General features: G+C 36.9%; 1 protein-coding gene across 1 annotated transcript; it reads right to left on the bottom strand.

Moving 5' to 3' along the window:
* Window positions 1–353: 353 nt before the first annotated feature.
* Window positions 354–21281, bottom strand: LOC148072597 (chemokine-like protein TAFA-5). Its single transcript, XM_087797332.1, has 4 exons — window positions 21181–21281; window positions 11197–11346; window positions 3182–3309; window positions 354–790 (listed from the first exon to the last, which is right to left on the bottom strand). Exons 1-4 carry the CDS (start codon window positions 21269–21271, stop codon window positions 782–784), a joined length of 378 nt encoding a protein of 125 aa, XP_087653458.1. The 5' UTR covers window positions 21272–21281; the 3' UTR covers window positions 354–781.
* Between the last annotated feature and the right edge of the window lie 530 nt (window positions 21282–21811).

Below are 21811 nucleotides of genomic sequence, written 5' to 3'. Positions count from 1 at the left end.
GTAAGATGGAGGGATGTTGAGTTCTAAAAGGATCCGAGTGTAAATGGGCTTTAATAATGCTTTTCAAATATTAACCAGGAGGAGGTGATTTATTCATGATCCATGTTTGCTGTGATGCTCATAGAACTAAAATGTGTGGCATTTCTTTTGACATTTAAGTAAAACTATGTTTAAACATTTTGTGGATATTTGTCCAAGAGAAAAAATAGTCTCTAATTTAATTATAAAATGCTTTAAAAAATGAATCATTGTATTTACATGCACTCTTCATTGACATGAAAATAAGGTGAAACATTCATGACCATCCACAGTTTAACTTTAATAGACACAATGTGAAAATAATGTAAAATGTGAAGACATTTTTTAGAAAGGTGCACACAGTTTTTAAAGTAAATCTGATGATGATGATTCGCTCGTTCTATACATCTTTTGATTGGCCTTCAAAAGACACACATAGATCATACGGTTTTCTGTTTTTCAGTCAGTAGTTTACCAATGTATTAATTCAGTAAATTCCCAAAGCCACCGTCCTTTCAAAACTTTGCATCATCAACGTTCTTTTCTTTGGACAAAAAACCCATTTTGTTCCGGTGAGAATTGATCCAGCCGCTATGTTCCGCCTGATATATTCCAGAATTCTCAGCCCACAAAGAAATTCCAGTTCCAGCTGGCATCTCCACCTCCAGCTCTGTGTTGAACCACTATCAGTGGAGGGGCTTCACTATGTGGCAATGATGGAAATGATTCTTCCTCCAGGGAGAGTCCGTCCTTGATGCCACTGTCAGGAGACCTGGAGGACACAAAGACTGATGTTAGTCCAGACCCTGACAACATTTCCTGGGTTCAGCCCCGTTGTGTGGCCCAACAACACGTTAACACCAGACAGGAAATGGAAGTCACCCTTGAGCAAAATGTTCCACAATTGCCATGATTACTAACTGTTTAACTGTTTAGTTAAAAGTACAATTAAAACATTTTACTTGAAATAGTAGATTAGACCATATTATATTACATGTTTTATTTTATTTGTCCAAAATGTTTATTAAAAAACATCAACAGGTGTTGGATGTAGAGTTTAATACTCATCATGAGTCAAAATCCTCGTTGAGTCTTGTTCACCATGTGGAAACAATTGATCAAAAATATCCTCTAAATCTAATATAAACATGTATCAGGAATCTATGATCCCGATGTGTTGTGCCAAGAAAGGCTGACACTTCTCATCCAATCAATAGAATTTATATTGGAACATTGAATCTATACAATTTATGAAATTCAATTCAATTCAATTTTATTTAAAGTGTCTCATCATAACAAAGTTATCTCAAGACACTATACAGTTGAAATAAGACTACAGTTGATTAAGGAAAAATAGATCCCAGCAATTCAACAAAGAGCAAGAAACAAAACACTGTACAGTGAGCTGTACAGTGAGCAATGGCGAGGAAAAACTTCCTTTTAGAAGGCAGAAACCTCGAGCGGAACCAGACTCATTGTTGACGGCCTGCCGCTTTGACCGGCTGGGAGGAAGGATGGGGGGGTAGACAGATGGATAAGGAGAGGAGTGAGGGAGGATATAGTGAGAGAAAAGAGGAGAGTGAGAAATATGTTATATATCTTTTCAATTCTTGCACACTTTGTTTGTATTTATTGCTTTATTCATTTTCATATTTGCCATATAAATAGAGGTTAGATTAAAAAGGTTTTTATGTTTTTTTTACATTTGTAAATATTTGAATTTGTTGCATTTATTCATCACTGTCCTCCCAAAGTGACAAGGACTGACAGCTCTCATTAACTGTGGACACATTAGCATTAATGGATGGACACACTTGCACCAGGATCTGTTGGGATGAAGCTGCAGCCAGGTACGAGATTTACAGGCCGTCAGTGCTTCGGTAAACAACCTCACGTCACATGTCAAGGTAGACATGATTATTCAGACATAACACACTCGCCGTGCTTCACTGAGGAATGACATTAACATTTAATATTGCAAATAATCACTAAAGAAAAATGTAAAATATAGATTATATTTAATACATGAGAGTGGCTGACCAAAAGCAGAACTTTCTCTTGTAAACCTTGTAAATCTCTTGTAAATGACATATTCTAATATGATATATTTCTGAGCAGCAACATGATGTTGGTAGCCACACGAATACATGACGCATCACAACAATGTAATTAAGAACATGCTTTAATCTCACATGGTGCAATGTCCAGTGTAACCTTTTATACTTCATATATAATATCCATTGAGTGTGAACAATGGAAACTTAAATCATAAACCTTCAAAACAAGCTTCGACAGCTATCATTAGTCTCTTTTAAAAAACTTACATATATTATTTTGAGCAACCAAATACTTTTTAAATTGTTTGTTATTTTGAATGTAAAGTTAAAAAGTCACGTCACTTCAATGAAGTTCATCGAACCTGTCCCTCTTTAAAAAAAAGTTTATAAAACAATCATGGTGAACATTCAATTGGTCAGAATCTAAATGTCAAATGTCAAATTCACACTATAAAGGTGAGCCAACAGGGTTGATACTTCTCTTAAACAGCGACAGGTTTGATGAGAAATATTAATCATCAATCTAGTGATCTATAAACCTGAAAAAAATCGAAATAAAATCAATTTAAAAAATATATTTTAGATTAAACATCACATATAAATTGAAGAGTTTTGATCTAGAGTATATGCCTTTCTTCTTCCTTTTTAAATGCATACTTTGATTTTTTTTTAATTTACAGGTTAAAACATAAATGGTCAGTTGGTGAGTCCTCACAGACTCGAGCTGACGTAAATTTTTGAAAACTCATGAAGGGCCAATAATCCTGACTTTGGATTTACTGAACATTTCTACTTGGCGGGACGGTGGTAATGGTGCATTTAAAAAAAAAAATTCTTACAGAATTTCTAGACATAAAAAACATTAAATAAACGAACCAATCACCAAATAAGACCACATCACTATGTTGATTCAAGAATGAATCAATCAATGAAGCGCTTAATGACAAGATACTGAGAACTGCATTTTTCAGTAACAGTGAAGATAAAGTTTACCAAGAAAAAGTCTAATTCTCATAAAGCAGGTATTTATGATTTGGGAAAGCAAAGACAATCAGGCATTCAGCATGAATGACACACAGGTAACAGTCAGGTCTGTGGAGTCTTACCGTCGTGGTCTTAACTCGGCCTCCGGGCTGCGTGCAGGTCCAGCCTGACTGATTGAACAATAGGCCACAGTTTTCATCTTCTAAACAGGGACTCATCTCACACCAGTGACGACTGCTGACAACACTGACTGAAGAGGACAGAAAAGAGGAAGAGGAGAGGATGTGTAAGCAAAAGAAGAAAAGGAAAGAATAGAAGAACATCTTCAGAAAATATATATGTTTGTTTGTTTTAGTTTTAGTTTTTATCAAATTTAAAGTGAAATGATGGTTCAAAAAAATTGATTAAAATCAAGTCATATTGTCATATTTTTCTTCTGGAACAAAATTCCTTTCCACTTTGAAAAATGGTTTTCCTTCTTCATTAAGTCATTTATATTTGGAATCAAATATCCAGAAATTCGTGGGACAAACAGGGACACACATGTCATATGATTGTAGCACGAGAATAATTCATAATAGACCGGACTGGCATTTTTTTTAGAATAGAATAGAATAGAAAATCTTTATTCATCTCCAGAGGGGAAACACACTTTTACAACAGCACAGTTGAAAAAAATAAAGTGCAAGGAAAAAAAGAAATAATAAAAGAGATAATACAAAATAAAATAAAAACGATCTTAAAAATATACAAATTATTTACAAAATTAGAAATTTAACACTATTAACAAAATACAATAGAATGAAATACAATAAAAATAAAAACAAAAAATAAAAAATAAAAAATAATACAATTACATTCTCAAGTTAACTATAATACATTCATCATTCTGCTATTTTCATTTGTTCAACGCCATTGCATGCATACAGCTGTTCCAACACTATTGAACTCGCCTGTGATAATGCAATGTGGTTAAAGTTATTTTGTGGTGTTTAATATTAACTAGGTTTACAAATATACAGAAAACAGCTGAAGATTACATTGGAGTTGATTTTTACGACGTTAAAACATGTTTTATTTTTTGGCTGTGATTCTTGAATATGTTGTTTTTAAAAATAAATGAATTGTTTGCTTTGATTTGAAGTTATGTAAAATGACTGGCCTCTTCTACCTCTGCAGGAACTGTACATCAGCAGGACATCGAGGCGTGCAGGCAGGATCATAGTCGACCCCTCTCACACCCCCATTCCAGCTTCTACCATCCAGTAGGAGACTGAGATCCATACAGACCAGAACATCACAGTTCAATAACTTTTTCTACCTGTCTGCTGTCAGGATTATGAATATTAATTAATTAAATTTCATGTATTTTGTTTTATTTTTATTTTTTCATTTTTCATTTATTTACATGTAAGTCTATGTAGCCACCACAAAAAATGTCAGTGTTGTGTTTGGCATTAAAACATTTCTGTTTCTGATGAGCTTCTTGGCAGTGGCATGCTCAGTCACAGTGCTTTACTGGTTATTTGCAACGGTTTTTAGGTTTTTGCAAGATGTTTAGAGAGATAACAATGATCCTATTCCCCCATATTGTACTGATATTATGTTCAGAAATGTATTAAGTTCCAGTGATTCTTTAAAGCTTCAAAGCTATAATAGAAGAAAGAATATACCGTATATATTATTCTATTTTAACCAAATCTATGAATAAAAGCTGATGAAAATGTGATTTTAAATGTGTTTACTAAGGTCACCTCATCTTCATTACATTCTTCTATTTTTAAAGAAAATAGGACATTTTCGTACCCTCATTTACATTTCGCAGCAGCCTGATTGGCCCACAGAGATGGCAAAGAGGGGGAGATGAGGAGGACGAAGAGGAAGAAATGGTAAAGATAATAAGAGGAATCGCTCCCTTCTGATGTAGAGCCTTCTCTACCACAGAGACAATTTCATCTGAGCTACTTTTCTTCTCATCACCAAAAAAGAACTGGTTTCCAACAACCAAAAATACAACCATTTGAATGGGATTTTGGACTTACCTTCCTACCTTCCTTCTCACCCCCTCATTTGTGCTCTTGAGAAAGTCCACCTGTTGACTTTTAATTATACCTAATATAAGATCAGGACTTGGGGTGATCCAAAATGAGGAATTTTCTGTCTTTGAACCAGTTTTACTACGATGTATTAAACTATATAAATATATTTAAAAAAAAGAAAAAAAATCAATGTATCCGTTGATCTCCAAGGTAACCGCAGAACAACTTCTGTGATCTATTCTCACTAGAGTTTATTCCATGGAGATCGCAGTGTATCAGAATCAAGACCTTAGCATCAATGGGAAACTAACCTTCATATATTCAAAAGAATCAAAGAAACAATCTGTACCTTCAGGAGATTCACACGAAACATAGAACGTCTGATACTAATTAGCTGAATGTATATCTCATTAGGAGAACACAGAGTTCCCGCGGGAGAGACAGCGACAGAGAACAGAACGTCCCTGGTATCAACAGGAAACTACACAGAATGATTCGGTCATATGCATGCTTTGAAGATTAACACTGAAATCTGATGCAAATGCAGCGGCACCTAAAGATCCAGCTTTTCAAGGAGACGCCAGCGCGAAGAAAAGTTACTGTTGGACCACAAGATAAAGGAGGCAACACTGATATAGTAGGGACAGGTTGTACAGGTTTGGACATTCCCATATTCCAAATTACGTTGCTGACTTTGAATTTTCAGTAGTTTCATGCATGTGTATGTAAGTAAGTAAGTAAGTAAGTAATTTGTATTTATAAAGCGCTTTTCCAGACCAGTGATGGAATGTTTTTTTTGTCCTGTGATTTAGTGGCGAGCTGTAAATCCCCCTGCCTCTTAACCAAAGTAGCTAGGACATGCGTCTGCTCCCTGATACCCTTTTATTAACAAATTACAATCAATCCACAAATACATATATTTTCTTGCTGGACTCTGCACCACTGTTAGTTGTTATAAATGTTTAATTCATAATTAAATGCCTTTGTGTTTGTAATAATCTAAAAATCAACATCCTTTTTTTCCTGATATTTTTCATATTGATATTTGTAATTGTGATGTTTAAATCGAGATTGTTTCCTATTGTAATGAGCAAAAAAAAAAGTCAGTAATTGGGCATCAATTTCAAATGAGCTGATTAATATCTTAGATTAATTTCTGCTATCAACAAACACCTGCGTATGCTGCATCACCATTAATAAACAACCACAATGCTGCAATCGGCAACACTCCGCGCATCATTTATCCAAAAAAATTGGAGGAGGCTGTTTTATAATCGCTTCATCTATCAACGACAACGTCCAGCACGACCGAAGCCGCTCTGTCCCTGGAGACGACGGTGGAGGAAAAAAAGTAAAGGAAATGATGCAAAAAAACAACAGATGGAAGAGGATAAAAACAATAAAGAGCCGTGGACAAACTTTTACTTGTCAAGGACATTTTTGCCTTCATGAATAGTGTACAGCCACGTTGAGACGTATTTTCTTTCAGTGAAAACATGAACACTTTCCAAACAAAACCTTTTCCTATTTTCAAATAAGCTTGAGGAGTCATTGTTCCCCTAAATAAACTCATCCATTCATAATTAGCAGGTGAAAGACATGATTGAATCTAACAACACATCTCACGACAGCTCAGGTCACGCACAGGCAGTAAGGTAATAATATACTGTCATATCTGTCACAAAGACGTCACTTTGTACATGTCAATCAGCTTTGGCCGATGCACACTAAGGTTAGTTATGGTGTCCCACAAGGTTTCGTTCTTGGCCAGATCCTATTCACAATCTACATGCTTCCGCTAGGCAATGTGATCAGAAAACACACTGTGTTATGCTGATGACACCCACTTGTATTTGGCAATATTTGAAAGAAATCAGCTAACACAACAAGTCATGGATAAACAAAAACTCTTTACGCTTTTCGTAATGGACTTGCTCTTGCTGCTAGCCCCACTGTAAAGAATCAAGATATTTTAAGATTTAGACTCAGTTTAAACGTCATTTCAATCTTCAGTCAATCCCCATCACTGCTCCCATAATTAGAAACCACATATTTGCCCCCTCATTAGTAGACGATGCATTCTTGACCTGGTCAAGATGTGGGATCAACACTTTTAAAGATCTATTCAAGGACAACACATTTGCGACCTTTGAAGATTTATCAGAATCACACTCTCTTCCTAAACAACACTTCTTCAGATATTTACAAATACGTACTTTTGTCCAAAAAACATTTGATCAATTTGCCTGAAAAAACTCCGTTGGATATATTTCTTTCACAAACTCCAGTGATGAAAAGCTTAATAACACATAACTATAATAGAATCCAAAATCTCACTTCAACATCTCTGGATTGGATCAAGGCTCTCTAGGAGGAGGAGATCGGGGAGATAATTTCTGTGGACCAATGGGAGTTCTGAAGCGTGTTCATACCTCAAGTATTTGTGCCAGACATGGACTGATCCAATGCAAGATTGTTCACCGCACACACTGGACTAAACTGAAACTCTCTAAAATATACGACCACGTTGATGCAGTTTGTGAGAGGTGCCATAATGGAACAGCTAACCATCTGCACATGTTCTGGTCATGTCCCTCTCTGGCCATCTTTTGGGAAAACATCTTTAGGACATTGTCAGAGGTCACTGAGACCAATATAGAACCTAATACTTTAACTGCTTTATTTGGTATTTCTGATCTACCTCTAACCAAGCTCCAAAAAGATGTAGTAGCCTTTGCAACATTACTGGCCCGACGCCTCATGTTGATGAGATGGAAATCACCAGCACCTCCATCACACACATCGTGGCTGAAAGAAGTGCTCAGCAACTTAAAATTGGAAAAAATACGCCACACTTTAAGAGGGTCCAGCACCAAGTTCAAAAGGATGTGGGGACCTTTTCTGGTATATGCAAGGACAATGCACTCGACTCTCACTTCATGAACATCTTTCCTTTTATTTCTTGTTTATTTTAAATGCTTGTTTAGATTGACAATGTTATTATCTACGGGATGTGGGATGGGGTGTGTGTATGTGCGGACCAGGCATGTTTTGTTTTGTTTGTGTTTTTTTTGTTTTTTTGTGTTTTTTTTTCTTTCTTTTGTTGTGTTGTTTTTATTTATTTTGTTTTAGTTATTTTTATCTTTTCTGTTAATTATACAAGTATGTATCTTTACATCTTTTCATTTTTTTTATGAATATACTGTTTATGTTTGAGTGTGTGTGGATATATATGTATACTTTTATTTGTACAGCGGCAAAAATGTTATTTCCCTTCTTCTGATGGACATTTTCTTCTATTCTTTCTTTTTATCTATTTTCTATGTATCATTCCATTTACGCTGTTGAGATGTACTGGTTGTTTTATGTAAAAAATCAATAAACAAATATCTTAAAAAAAAAAAGTTTAAAAAAAAGAATCAAGATGTTTGCTTTGATCAGGACTTCATTTGACTCACAAATAAAACAAATCTCACGGACTGCCTACTTGTAACTGGTGAAAGTAGGCTGGGACTTAGTCACATTTCTACATTTCTGTCCTCTTTACTTTTGGCTTTCAGGAGAATTTAGGTACAATTTAACATCCTTCTCTTAACCTACAAAGCTTTACATGGTCAAGCCCCAACATACACATCACAACATCACAGCTCAAATCCAAACCTATCAGCCAAACATATTGAAACTCTCTATATATTTAAGAGTAATCTTAAAACTTCACTTTTTCATTAAGTAGTTAGGACTGACTCAGGCTATGCCTGAACCAGCTTTTTGTTATGTGCTATATGTTAAGATTGCTGGAGGAGTTTTTACACATACAGCTCTTTCTCTCTCACTTTCTTTCTCGCTTAATTCTATCCCACTCTCTTCACCTCCATCTCCTCCCTAGCCCAAGTGCTCCACCTAGTTCACAATGTTCTTCTCTAATTGACTTGCTGATAAAACATAAATAAACTATGAAAGTCTGTTTAAAGTAAAATGTTGGACCATCGTCACAACAAAGGTACTTTCTTAGAATGCACCATGGACTTTGTTTTTGACCCTCAAATAATAAAGCTTTTTAGTCCCCAGAAGATTTTTTTAGAAACTAGAACCGTGTATTTAAAATGTCCCTTAACGATAGTCCTACGTTCATATGTGGCTGCTTTTTAAGTGGACGTTTCTTTTACCTTACATCGTTCACAAACAGTTTTTCATCAGATTCTCCTCTCCGAGTCACTTTCATCAGCAGAAGAATTAGCTTTTGACTGTGCCATCCATAATGAGTCAATGGAGAGGACGAGAACAGAAACTGTGCAACCCAGACTTGAAAAGATAAGAGCAGCTTCATCATATATCTGTAGGTTATTTACTGTTCATAGTTATTTCTCTCCTAAGTGAAATCACCCTTCTGAAATTAAGACAAATAACAACTTTCATTCAATATATCTTTACATATTTAAGACCTACTGTATTTTGATGCAGTGGTGGGCAGTGTATTTGGTACTAATGGAAGCTGTTTGGAGTTTCAATGGTTTGTTTACATCTATCAGAGTGTGATTAGGAACCATTCAATTATTGTTATATAATATATATTATTATACTAACAAACTTCAGTGTAACACGCCCAACCATTTGAAGGTCTGCTGATGCATGATAGACACTGACAGCCTCATACGGCTGCACTCGATGTAAAGACAATCTAACTCGGATTGGTTCAAGAAACAGTATTAATAGGACCCTTTTAAAATCCTCGGAGGACTGGAATCATGCAGCAACATCTAACTTCCACATAAAAGCATTAAGAGCAGTTCAGCTAAGAGAAGCAAAATGACAAGAATGTGAATAAATTAATTTCATAGACTACAATATTAATTATTGAAGGACCTTAAATGTTGGTCAGTGCCTTTGATAATGTGCTATAAGTGAAATAATGTAAGGCCTTGGTAAGTCTCTGTGTTCATTGTCCTTAAGGTCAAAATTGTGTTTTTATAGTTTTAATTAACTACCAAAAGTCATTGTCTTATATGGCCATCATCAGTCATCTTGAATCGTTCTCCCTCAGTCACCAGGAACATCTTCAAAAAAACCTACTGTGAAATATTTTGTGACAGAACAACATTTCTTCTGTTTTTATCATTATATTATATTTACGTCATTAAAAAAGCAGATGCAACCTCCGGGAAATAAAAGTTTAAGAGTTTTGTTTTACTATTTCTAAGATTGTCTCTCAAAGTTCTGTTACTTTGTCAGACAAGTTTGGGATAATAGTCGAGTACTTCCGAAATCTCTTTGGAAATTACTAATAATAGTTGATACAAGGTGATGCTAGAGTGGAGCCAGTTGTAATGTAGGCTAATTGTAGGCTTTTTCACTGGAGCTGCATGAACTCATCGCAAATCCATTTCAGTGCTTAATAGGTGGGGGCATCCTATTCCCTCACAGAATAGAGCAAGGGCTGATCTCTAGTGTTGCATGATTTGCTCTGGAAACATGGAATTGAAATTCCACCTCTCTGGTCAGGAAAGAGACCTGAGTTGTTTGGTGAGGCTATATAAGATATAGTTGGACTCATCTTAACAGACATAGTTCAGGCTCTGATCTGACAATCTAATGGAGAGAGGGGGCCCTGAGTTGCTCAGTGTTATAGCATAAGGGTGTCCATAAGAGCAGGTGGCATTAGGTCAGGTTGGCAGCAGACTGATGATCAACCTTGTAGTTGTTTTGTCCTGGATCACGAATAACTAAGACACTTCTTTCATTCATTTTCTACGGCGTATTCCCTTGTGAGGGTCGCGGTGGGGCTGGAGCATATCCCGGCTTCTTTGGTTGAGAGGCGGGGGACCCCCTGGACAGGACGCCAGTCACAATCAGTCTCTGACCTTCACGTATTTTCTGACCAACATAAGTGAGATCTTTTCTGGACTTGTTTTGCATCCTGTAGATAGAATTTCAATCTGAGCGTTTAAAGCACTCAGATGCGGAAAGTCTTAAAAGTAAAGAACAGCCAAACAACGGGAATCTAAAGACAAGTAAGAGTAAGAAAAACGATTGAACTAAATCCATCTCATGACTTCTAATAATGCCTTGAACGATGTGCACACATCCATACTTCCACGTACCATCCACGCAGGCAGGCCTTCCTCCTGTCGTACCGGCTATCTGTCCCTTCCTGCAGGCACAGCGCGCCGTCTGTCGGGCAATCGTTCTCCTGGGCTGGCTGCTGTCCCGGTCAAGTGTGACGATCTCACAAGTTCCTGCCAGGAGCTGACCTGAGAATTTAGAAAATGAAAAGTCAGAAATGTAGAAGTAGAAATTAATAGAATGGTTGGTTTGCACTTAACAAAAGAAAGAAATATAATAAAATCAGGAAAGTACGGCTTGACGCAAAACTGCTAACACATTATCCACAATTTATTGACAAACCTCAGACCATCAAAGGTTATTCAAATAAAGCAGTTTAGTAAGATAAAGGGAAACAGAATGAGCAATGATACTTTCTGGATTTGGATTGTATGTGCAAGCAATTCAAATTCACACATATATATATACATTTGAATAACTTAATTGCTTTGAAGTGCAATATTTATTTCATTCTATTGTTCTATGTACAAAATATTGTTAAATTAAATATAATGTATTAATTTATTTGTGGTATTATTTATTTATTAATTATCTATATGCCATTATTATGGTTATTTATCTTATTTTAATTTGTTGTGTTTTTTTTATTATAAAGCACTTGTTTTGTACGCATATTCATTTCTTTTATTTTTCTGTACTTCCACCACAACAGATTCAAGTGTTTTTGATTCTGAAAATCCATTTTTTGTTTCAAATTTGCTGCTAACATGGTAGTCACCGAAAGTGCCTCAAATTCATTCAAGTTAGTTTTAAGAGTGCTAAACACCACAGGGATTCATTGATGTTCTGCTCCATTGGCTTTTAGAATCCAGAACCGTGTGTTAAAGACTTCATGCAGTTTTAATGAAGCTAGTAATTACACCTGACAACCTGAATGAACACGGCCGCTGCGCCTCATCTGAGTGGACGCTTCCAGTCTTCTCTGCCTGCAGGTGACGCAGACCATAATAACCTCTCTCATCTCTGTGATGAAGGTTATCACCTTCGCTTCTCTCCGTGAACATGCCCGTTTTGCTGAGTCAGCGTCCTCACTAGCTAATGGCAAACTGTTGACCTCCGATTCAGACCGACCTCCCACACAGTTTAAAATAAAAAAGAAACTAGATGTAAGAAATTAAATTGTATTGAAGTTCCTAACTGAGCTCAACTCGCCTAATTTATCCAAAATCCTCAAGGTCTGGCGCGGAAAGAAGCACCAGACCATGCAGCAGTAATTGGGATTCAGTCTGCGTTTAGAAGTTCCCCTCACAAGCAGGTTTACCTAAGAAAATAGTGGCAGCAACTCTGTTGGCTCATTAACTGCAGCTCATCATCTGCCTTCTCAAACACTCAAGCTGCTGCAACACAGCGAGAGCAAACGCACACTTCCTCGTTAGTGTCATCATGAGCAGAGAATGCTGGGAGAATATGAGTGAGTGTTATCTGGAAACATGATGAAAGAAAGCACGAGTGAACAAGGGCGGTGACCTTCTGTGAAGGACCTGTAGATGTCCCGGCGCTGTGAGGTGGAGACGAAAGGAGAGTGGTCAATGTGGACGAGTGCTGGTTTTAAATCACAGCGACACATGTTTCGAACTAGACAACATATTGATCCAAGTGTTGCAGGTAATTAAGCTTAGCTAACACAGTAACTCAATGTTGAAGCGATTATTTCATCAGCCGCTTTGCAATATGTTAAAATGAAGTTACTTCTATGCAGCTCTTGTTTTTTCCCCCAAAACATGTTTCTTCAATATAAAAGTTGACAACTTCCAACAATGTTAGTAAATAAGTATTTCTAAAGCACCTTTCTAGACCAGGGTCACAGAGCGCTTTAACAATCAAGACCAATACACAGTTAAAACTATATACTATAAAAGGCCAAGACACATAAGACAAACACAGGAGTCCCAGAAAATCAAGGAAAAGCCTGCAAAAATAAGAATGTCTTAAGATGTCTCTTGAAGGAGTCAGTAGAGGAGAGGAAGATCATTCCAAAGCTTGGGAGCAACAGCCTGGAAGGATTTCTCTCCTCTCCTCCCAATGTATTCAAACACATTTTTGCTTCAGAGCACCAGAGACTGAACAGCTTAGTAAATTGTTTGCTAGAAATCAAACAATGGCTGAGTGAAAACACTTTGCAGCTAAATGTGGACAAAACTGAAACTCTGGTGGTTGCTCCTGATGATAAGGTTCCAGGGTTGAGTCAGTACTTGGGTGACTTGGGTCAGTCAGTCAAACTGAGCCTGAGAAACCTGGGTGTTGTATTTGACAAAGACATGTATCATGTTCAACACTGTAGAAAACTGACCAGAAACTGTTTCCTTCAACTGAGAAAAATCTCTAAACTTAGGAAAATGTTGTCAGAACATGATCTGGAGCTTGTAATCCATGCATTGTGTCTTCTCGTCTGGACTATTGCAACTGTCTGTTTTCATGTCCAAACAAGAAGGAGCTGTCTCGCCTGCAGTTGATACAAAACTCTGCAGAAATTTTAAAATTCTGGTTCATACTTTCAGAGCTATTAATGGTCAAGCTCCTCCTTACATCACTGATCTGATCCAGCCTTTCACCCCAGCTCCGGCTCTTAGGTCTGTGGATCAGAATCTACTTACCATTTTGGTAACCCAAATATACATTTATAGTTGATTATATGTCATTAGATCTAGTATATACCTATTTACTAGACGTACTGTATATCACAACTCACAAGATAAATTAGGTTTACTCGTCATCATTCACACCTTTACTGACTGCCTCAATTTTTTTTTTTTTTTATGTAGAACACAATGCATACACAAATTAACTGACTTGACCTGACTTAAAGGACAACACGACTGTTGATTTGATTGTCTCTTAAATTGTATCAGTATGAGTCTGTTTGTACAAAACTCGCTTGTAATATTTACATTAGAAAATGTAATTAATCCCCGTCCACTGAAAACACTTGTAATCTTGAAATCTTGTTTACCCCAAGCACACAAGTGATTGGTGAAGCATCAAGGTTGCTCACCACATGTCCTCAATCCTGGAAGTCTGCACTTCCAAGTGACTGGTTGTATAAACAAAGCGGGGAGTGAATACAGCTGGCTAGAGCAGGAGTGAAGACCATTATGTCCTCATAAAGGGCATCTTTATAAAGTAATAACTTCAAAACTTTGTCACGATAAGAGACTTACTGAATCTTGGAGAAGGACTTCTTTTTGTACTCACAGTAGTTACCCTTTATTATACATTTAAACACTGTTGCTCATATACAGAGCCAGAAATAAATACAGCTACCTGGATATCTTCAAATGTTACACCTGATGAAGAGCAAAACTGATGTACAGGCAATTTCCATCCACCATATGTCCGGACCACTCTGACGCAGACCTCTGCATGTCCTCATTTATCCTGGTGCCTCAGTCTTCTAATGTCCTTAGACTTGAACAAACAAAACTGTTCTAGATTTAGATCATGATTAGCCAGACGGATGGTAATTACTGTCTGTCTTCAGGTGGATAATCTGTGCAACAAACACTAGCAATAGCATCACATTAAGTCTTTATATTAACTTTCTTATTTAGATATTTTCACATATAAACTTCAACAATAGTTTATGAAATCTTCCCCAGTGTCAAAGCCGGTCAAAGAATCAGCTCGAGGACACAGAGTGCGTCCTTCAATTGATATCGGTGGGAAATAATCATGTAGATTTGCTTCCCACTCGCTTCCTCTCCCTGCTGCTGGAGCTCGTGTGGAACCTGGGAAGCATCTGATTGAGCCGGAAACTGTCTACTGAGCCTGCAGTGACGAACAGTCCCATTAATTCTCACCATTTCATTAAGTCAAGCATGTATTCCGCACCAACAGATACAACGAGAAGGAAAAAAAGCAGCTAAGATAGAAAGGAAAAAAATACAAATGAATGAAAGGCAGGAGAACCGGGAATTAGATGTAAATAGACCCACACCTGGTGCTGCTGATATGATTAACTGTGAGTGACAGAAAACTCACTCTTTAACACAAACACCATCATAGGTAATGACAAAAACAGCTCCAGTCTAAAATAATAACAATACATTCTTTTTTTTTCTCTTCTCCTGTAGATAATCAACATAGAATGTATTTATTTATTAAAAATAACATGCTATGCCACTTATTTGACAGCAATTCATCTATAAGGATGCAGAAAGTTTAAAATAACCAAAAATTCATTTTCACCAGCAGCGAAACTTGTGTGTGTTCCTGGAATCCAGGAGACACCTTCTCGAGTGTGTCAATGGCACGCCTATTTGTCCTTCCCTCACACAAACATATTTCATCTCTAGCTCTGACTTTCGCACATTTTTGGGGTTTATTAGTTGTTGTTTTTTTTTATCATTATCATCATACTGTCTTGCCATTCCTCACTGACATGGCTTTTTAGGAGGTTTTATACCCACAATTCCACCTGCTTTGTGGTTAAGTGGAACTTAATGTACTTTATATGTATGTCTTTTCAAACTGAATCTTGGAAAACACTTCCCACAGATTGACACTGAAAATTAAAGGTCAGCAGTTACTCCATTTCTGTTCTGCTCCTTTATTTTGCAAAAACATGCTCCAATAACATTGCATATATATATATATATATATACACAGTGGCTTGCAAAAATATTCATACCCCTTGACCTTTTCCACATTTTTTCACATTACTCGCCATAAACGTAAATATATCTTTTAGAATTTAATGTGAAAGACCAACACAAAGTGTCACACAATTGTGAAGTACAAAGAAAAGCAAACATGATTTTAATTTTTTTTTCAAAAATAAAAAACTGAAAAGTGTGCAAAATTATTCAGCTCCCCTGAGTCAATACTTTGTGGAACCGCCTTTTGCTGCAATCACAGTAGCAAGTCTTTCGGGGTACGTCTCTGTCACATTGTGGTGAGCTCACTTGCCCCTCCCTCACCTTTACTCCCTCCATTTGTTTCCACCTGTTCCCCTTTACCGTCATGTGTTTAAATAGTCCTTGTCTCCCTTGTCATGGGCCACAGTGTTTCGTACTGTTCGTTCAGCCTTGTCACAGCCACAGATCTGTCCCATAAAGTAAGACTGTTTTTCCTCTTGAAGAGTCAATTTTTGTTCTTGTTGATATTGTATAGTTCAGAAACCATAGCCTTTGTTTTTTCCTACAGTTGGAGCGCCCTTTGTTATCTGTTTTGTAGCCTTTGAGCTTTTCCTCCATTGGAGTGACCTTTTTTGAGAGGAATAAAAGAACTGCCTAACCATCCTACTCTGCGCCTGAGTCGGAGCCTGATATCTACCAGCTTTGAATATCTAGAGACTGAGATTTTTGCACATTCTACCATATACCATATCAACCTTAGCTGGTACAGCATTGCGGAACTTAGGGTGACTTATGCATCTTGTGTGTCGGTCATTGACAGCTAAACGCTCAATCCGAACCCTAAATAAGAACTGGATGTGTTGAATTAGTCCGGTTAAATATGGAAAATTTATTTGTAAAAATAAAAGGAAACTTCACATGTTTGCTTAAGTCATAAATACTATGATGAAGTTGTTGTAACTAGAGGACCTTTTATCAGATTATCTTTCCACTAGTTATTTGGTTTTGCAGATATGAGAATATGTCTTAATACCTTAAGAAATAAATAGTGTGTAATGTTAGCGTTGCAAAATAAAGCAATATAATGATTTTATCCCACTTTATTCATGAGAAAAATATATTTTCCTAATCTGCGCTAGACAAATGTATAGTAGACATTATGGAGAGGTCGACAATCCATCTATTAGTTGGACAAACAGTCACAATTACACGAAAATTAATAGTGGCTAAAGAAAACCTAAACCCACACAGAGGAAAAGGATATAACCCAGTCCAGGGTTGCCTCAAGCTGTCATGTAATCTTGTATGGTGTAATTGTTCTTCTGAGCTTTATTATTTAATAATCAGACTCAGTTCTGTAGTTCCTGCAGAAGCTTTTCTGAACAGGAAACTGTTTATTCTTTCAATGTTTCTGTTTTTTCATAAACAAAGTTGATTATATGTGCAGAAGCCAAATATTAGAAATGACTCATTACAAAGTCATATGTATTTGAACGTATAACTTAATATTTGAGCCGTAACCTTTCTTGACTATACATGGTTAAAAACATTGTCAATAATTGTTAAATAATTTTTAATGAATTGAAAATACATAGCTATGGCTCTTACTTATATAGTGCTTTATATGCTTATTCAGCACTCAAAGCACTTTACACTAAGTTACAAATTCACCCATTCACACACACAATCACACACTGATGGGAGTAGGCTGTGATGCAGCCAGCTCAACCATCAGGAGCAATCAGGGTAAAGTGTCTTGCTCAGGGACACAACGCCACAATCTTGTCTGGAACTGGGATTTAACCTGCAACCTCTCAGACCACGAGTCAACCACTCTACCATCTGAGCCATGCGACCCCAGCTATTTATTACAATAATTTATGATGACAATAATAAAAATTAAATTGCAATAATAATAACGCAGAAATGCGTTAATATACATTGATACATAAAGTTATCAAGCCAAACATTTTATTTTAATGATCAGTAAGAACAGGAGTGATAATTTTACCTTTTCATTTGTTCATTAGCATGTCATTTTCTTGTAGATTCAAGCACACTGCTGGTAAGGTAGGTAGGTAGTTAAATTCAAGTTGAATGGTATGTACAAAGAAAATGGCTTGAATTGAAGCAGATAGGACATCAGAATATGTTCATGGGAGCACCTTTCTCTGGATCTAAGTGTGGGTCTTAGTAGTGGTAGAACATTCAAGCAATTCTTAGTGCATGAGGCCCCAGGTGCTGTTGGGATGACTATTTCGACCAAAAGTTTCTGATGAGGAAGCTCTTGGCTTGTTATTCTAGTCGTCGAAAAGAATTACCTTTTTTTTTCTAAATTTTTCAGGCTTACCTTGTTAAAATAAGAAAAATTACTACTGATATTTATATGAGCAAAATAAAGTTGTTGGTCAGAATTATGGCATGTATGGCATAGAAGGTTCAAGAATGCGTTAGAAAGAATGTGCAAAGGGCCATCATGAGGCTCTAGAGTTTGACCCTGAACTTCCTCAAGGAAACAGTTTCGAATTGTGTCTTCTTTCACATGGACATAGACATGATGTGAGGCTACCAATTATCTGCTGAAGGTAAACCCATCTTGATAAAAGGAGTCCATATTTTCAATCACAGTATTCTGGACCGCGTTGTAAGCTGGAGGTCTCTCGTTCCACCAGATATCCATCACCATCATTGGCCCTAATCTGCTTTTTGTTTCCCTTCCTGTCTGTAGATCTAAATGAAGCGTGTGACTTTTGGGTTTAACACAAACAAAGCTGTGGGTCATTAGACGGATCAGCAGTGGAATCAGGATTTAGCCCAGAGGGGAGTCAATGTGATGCTACTGAAGACTTATTTTTGAAATTTTTGTTACACAGCTCAGTTTGTGAGGAGGTCAAGCAGCTACTAACGATGAGGGATACTAAAGATGGGTCTTAATCTGATCCTCAAAACGGCCATGTATTGTTTTTTCTGGTTTTTGTCTCAAAAAGGTATACATTTAATCCAATCAGGTGTCTGCAGCTTTCTGATGAGTTGAAGAACCCAGATCTGTGTGAACATATGTACTGTATGTAGAAAGCATTCGTTCTTTTTTTGTTCATTTTACATTACCAAATATTTAGAGATGAGGTATATTCTTGTTTAATAGGGTGTGTTTATGTTTAAGGCTGTAAAAAGAAGAAAAATAATAAAACTTGCGAATAGGCCACTATGCTTTGAAGAATTGGATTTAGTTTTTATACTGCTGACAGAAGACTAGACCAGCTTTTGACCTTTACTGGTTCATCAAATATCTCAGGTCATATATATAACCTGGATGTTGTGTTTTGTTGTGGACTTATGTAAGTACGTAAACAATCGTTATTTGTGAAGCGCCTTTCTAGAACAGGATCAAAAAGTGCTTGAACAGTCAAAAGCAATACAATAAATACAAATTTAGGGCAAAGACATCATAGAGACAAACACAGGAGTTCCAGAAAATCAAGAAAAAACCTGCACAAATAAAAAGGTCTTAAGATGTTTCTTGAAGGAGTCAGTAGACTCCATCAAACACAGAGGGAGAGGAAGACCAATGTCAAAGTCTGGGCGGTTCCGGTAAGAATTTGGATTCTATCATACTTTATAGTGTATCAGTCCATTGAGAATAAAAAGAGGCTTGATCAAATTTCTCCTGTGCTGTCTTCTTTACAATTCCTCAACGATGTTAACGGATTCAGACTTCTCTCCATGAGCGTCCCTGGACCTTACTCTTTACTTTCCTCTCTTCTCTCACTTTATCCCTTTTCTCCATCTTTCTGTCACCGCAAGGGACGATCAACACCGAGTTGCTTGAGGTTTCTGCCTTTTGAAAGTAAGTTTTTCCTTTTGCAACTCTTACACTGTGATTCACTCATTGTTGATTAACTAGGACCTGCCTTTCTTCTCCCATACAGTCTTACTTAAACTGTCATTCATACTTGATTAATTTTCATAGTCATTTTTGTTTATTCATTTTGTCTTTAGTCTTAGGTCTGTGACTATCCTTTTGTGTCATATTTACCCACATTAAGGCAATAAAAAAAAAGAAGATAAAATTAAGTTACAGAAAAAAGGGCTACATGTAGGTGGTACAAGATCAGATTGCAGCCTAAAGTTTTTTGGGAATAAGTGCACGATACACTGATATAACGCCATCACCTGTAACTAAAAATTGTAACAAAATGAAATTAAAATTCAAGACAGAGATTTATTGTTGCTCATGCTATATTTGCTCGCACCGTTTTTGGGGCCGACGGAGAAAGAATGTCAGTAATTCAAAAGTTGCTAACACTTTCGTCAAATGAGTCCCGCTGCAACGCAGCCAAGTTAAGATTTTTGGCAAGTTCATCTTATTGAAACGACACAATTTTTTTCCTATAAGATCCAGAGAGAAATAGTGATGCTAAATGTGCCTGGACATTTATAATGAATGATTTCATGAAAGATTTTGTTCAATTTATAATTTCAATGTAATCTAATACAATTTATTTTAGTTATCCAAGTGTACACCTGCTTTCGCCCTTAAACTGGATGTATTATGCTTGGAAAATCTGAGCCACCAGGTAGAATTCAATATTGGAGAACTTGTCACTATTTTAGCAATTATTTTTATTTAAATTATATTTAGTTATAAAAGTGCTCTAATGAACCGGTGTGCATCCATAATAGTTTAGTAATTAAAGTGAGGCACAACAAATTATAGCTTTCTTTAAGTTAATTGTGTTTTCAACAGGGACATAAGCATTATGCCACTCTGATCTTAGTCACGCAGAAATGCCACTTATACCATTACTTTTTTTTTTTGCTGGTTTGTTCATGCACAATTTAAACATATAAATGAAATTCTCCTAATGTACCTGGGCAACCTGTTGGTTCTATAGATCTATACATTTATTTGGAATGTTTTCAATTTGCAGTGTACTTTGTTTAATATTTGAAAAAGAACATTTACTTTAGTTTATCTATTGCTGTGATATGTGTCCTTGGATTGAGAGTAAAAACCTACACAAACCTAAAATACCACCTAAAATAAGTGGAAGTGTTCCTTATTATATATATATATATAAGTAGATATATATATATATATATATACAATCGTTGCGTTGTATAATTCACGTTTTAGATAAAAGTCTGGATCGCAGATTTCTAATAGAATCTGAAGATTCAATATAAAACCATTATTAACCTCATATTTTAATCTGTAGCCAATCAGGCCATTTACTTGGAAATCACTGAGAAAAAAAATCGATCAAATACAATTAAAAAAAGATTGTTTTACAGTTCATCTCAGCCCCGAGACTATTCCAGAGACGTCAGGTAAAATATTGGTGAAGAGTGGAGAGGCAGAACAAGTGGAGTTGAAATGCATCTCACCTTCTCTGGAGACCTGCTGGTGGGTCAGCAGCAGCAGGAGGACGCAACACGCCGCGGCGGTCAGACTCCAGCCGAGCCGGAGGAACTGCATGAGGGGCAAGAGGAAGCCGACCAGTCCCAACTATCGATGAACAGTCTGGAATCCCCTCTCACGGCGCCGGATCGGTCCTAACCCGACCCAGATTCTGAGGGCGGCGAGGAGCGGGAAGCATCCCCGGGTTGGTCTCTCGGAGGGACGGAGCCAGCCTGAAGGATCTGGGAGACTGCAAAAGATCTGTCGCGTGGATGGTTTCGATGGTCCTTTAGGATCCTCTTTTTCCAGGAGAGATGGATCCAGAAGTTTGTGTCTAATGTCACTGATGCCCCAGCTTCTCGTTCATTTCAAATCGTTCTGGTCTTCAAAACATCTCGTCAGAACCGACACCAACCTATTGTGATCTACTTTAGGGTCCGATCCTGGGATAAGTCAGACAAGTGATGGAGAGCAAGAAAAAGGCTGCTGCTTGAAAGTGTGAAGACTCTACAGAACTGCAGAGACTCTGCCTCCCTCCCACTATATTTTTTCTCTCTTCTTCTTCTGCTCTCTCCCACTCTCTGCTCAGATGCTTTCATAACCAAGTTATATGGATTA

The sequence above is a fragment of the Callionymus lyra genome, chromosome 8 (assembly GCF_982586985.1).
Source record: "Callionymus lyra chromosome 8, fCalLyr1.hap1.1, whole genome shotgun sequence".
NCBI classification, from domain to species: Eukaryota; Metazoa; Chordata; class Actinopteri; order Syngnathiformes; family Callionymidae; genus Callionymus; species Callionymus lyra.
Note: the sequence above shows the minus strand (reverse complement) of the source record. Positions and strands in the feature narration are given on the sequence as shown.

Coding starts and splice junctions, on each gene's coding strand:
- LOC148072597 (XM_087797332.1), bottom strand. CDS start 21,271: ATGCAGTTCCTCCGGCTCGGCTGGAGTCTGACCGCCGCGGCGTGTTGC. Junction 11,347..21,180: donor CCAGCAGGTCTCCAGAGAAG/GTGAGATGCATT, acceptor CTAAATTCTCAG/GTCAGCTCCTGGCAGGAACT. Junction 3,310..11,196: donor AAGGCCTGCCTGCGTGGATG/GTACGTGGAAGT, acceptor TGTCCTCTTCAG/TCAGTGTTGTCAGCAGTCGT.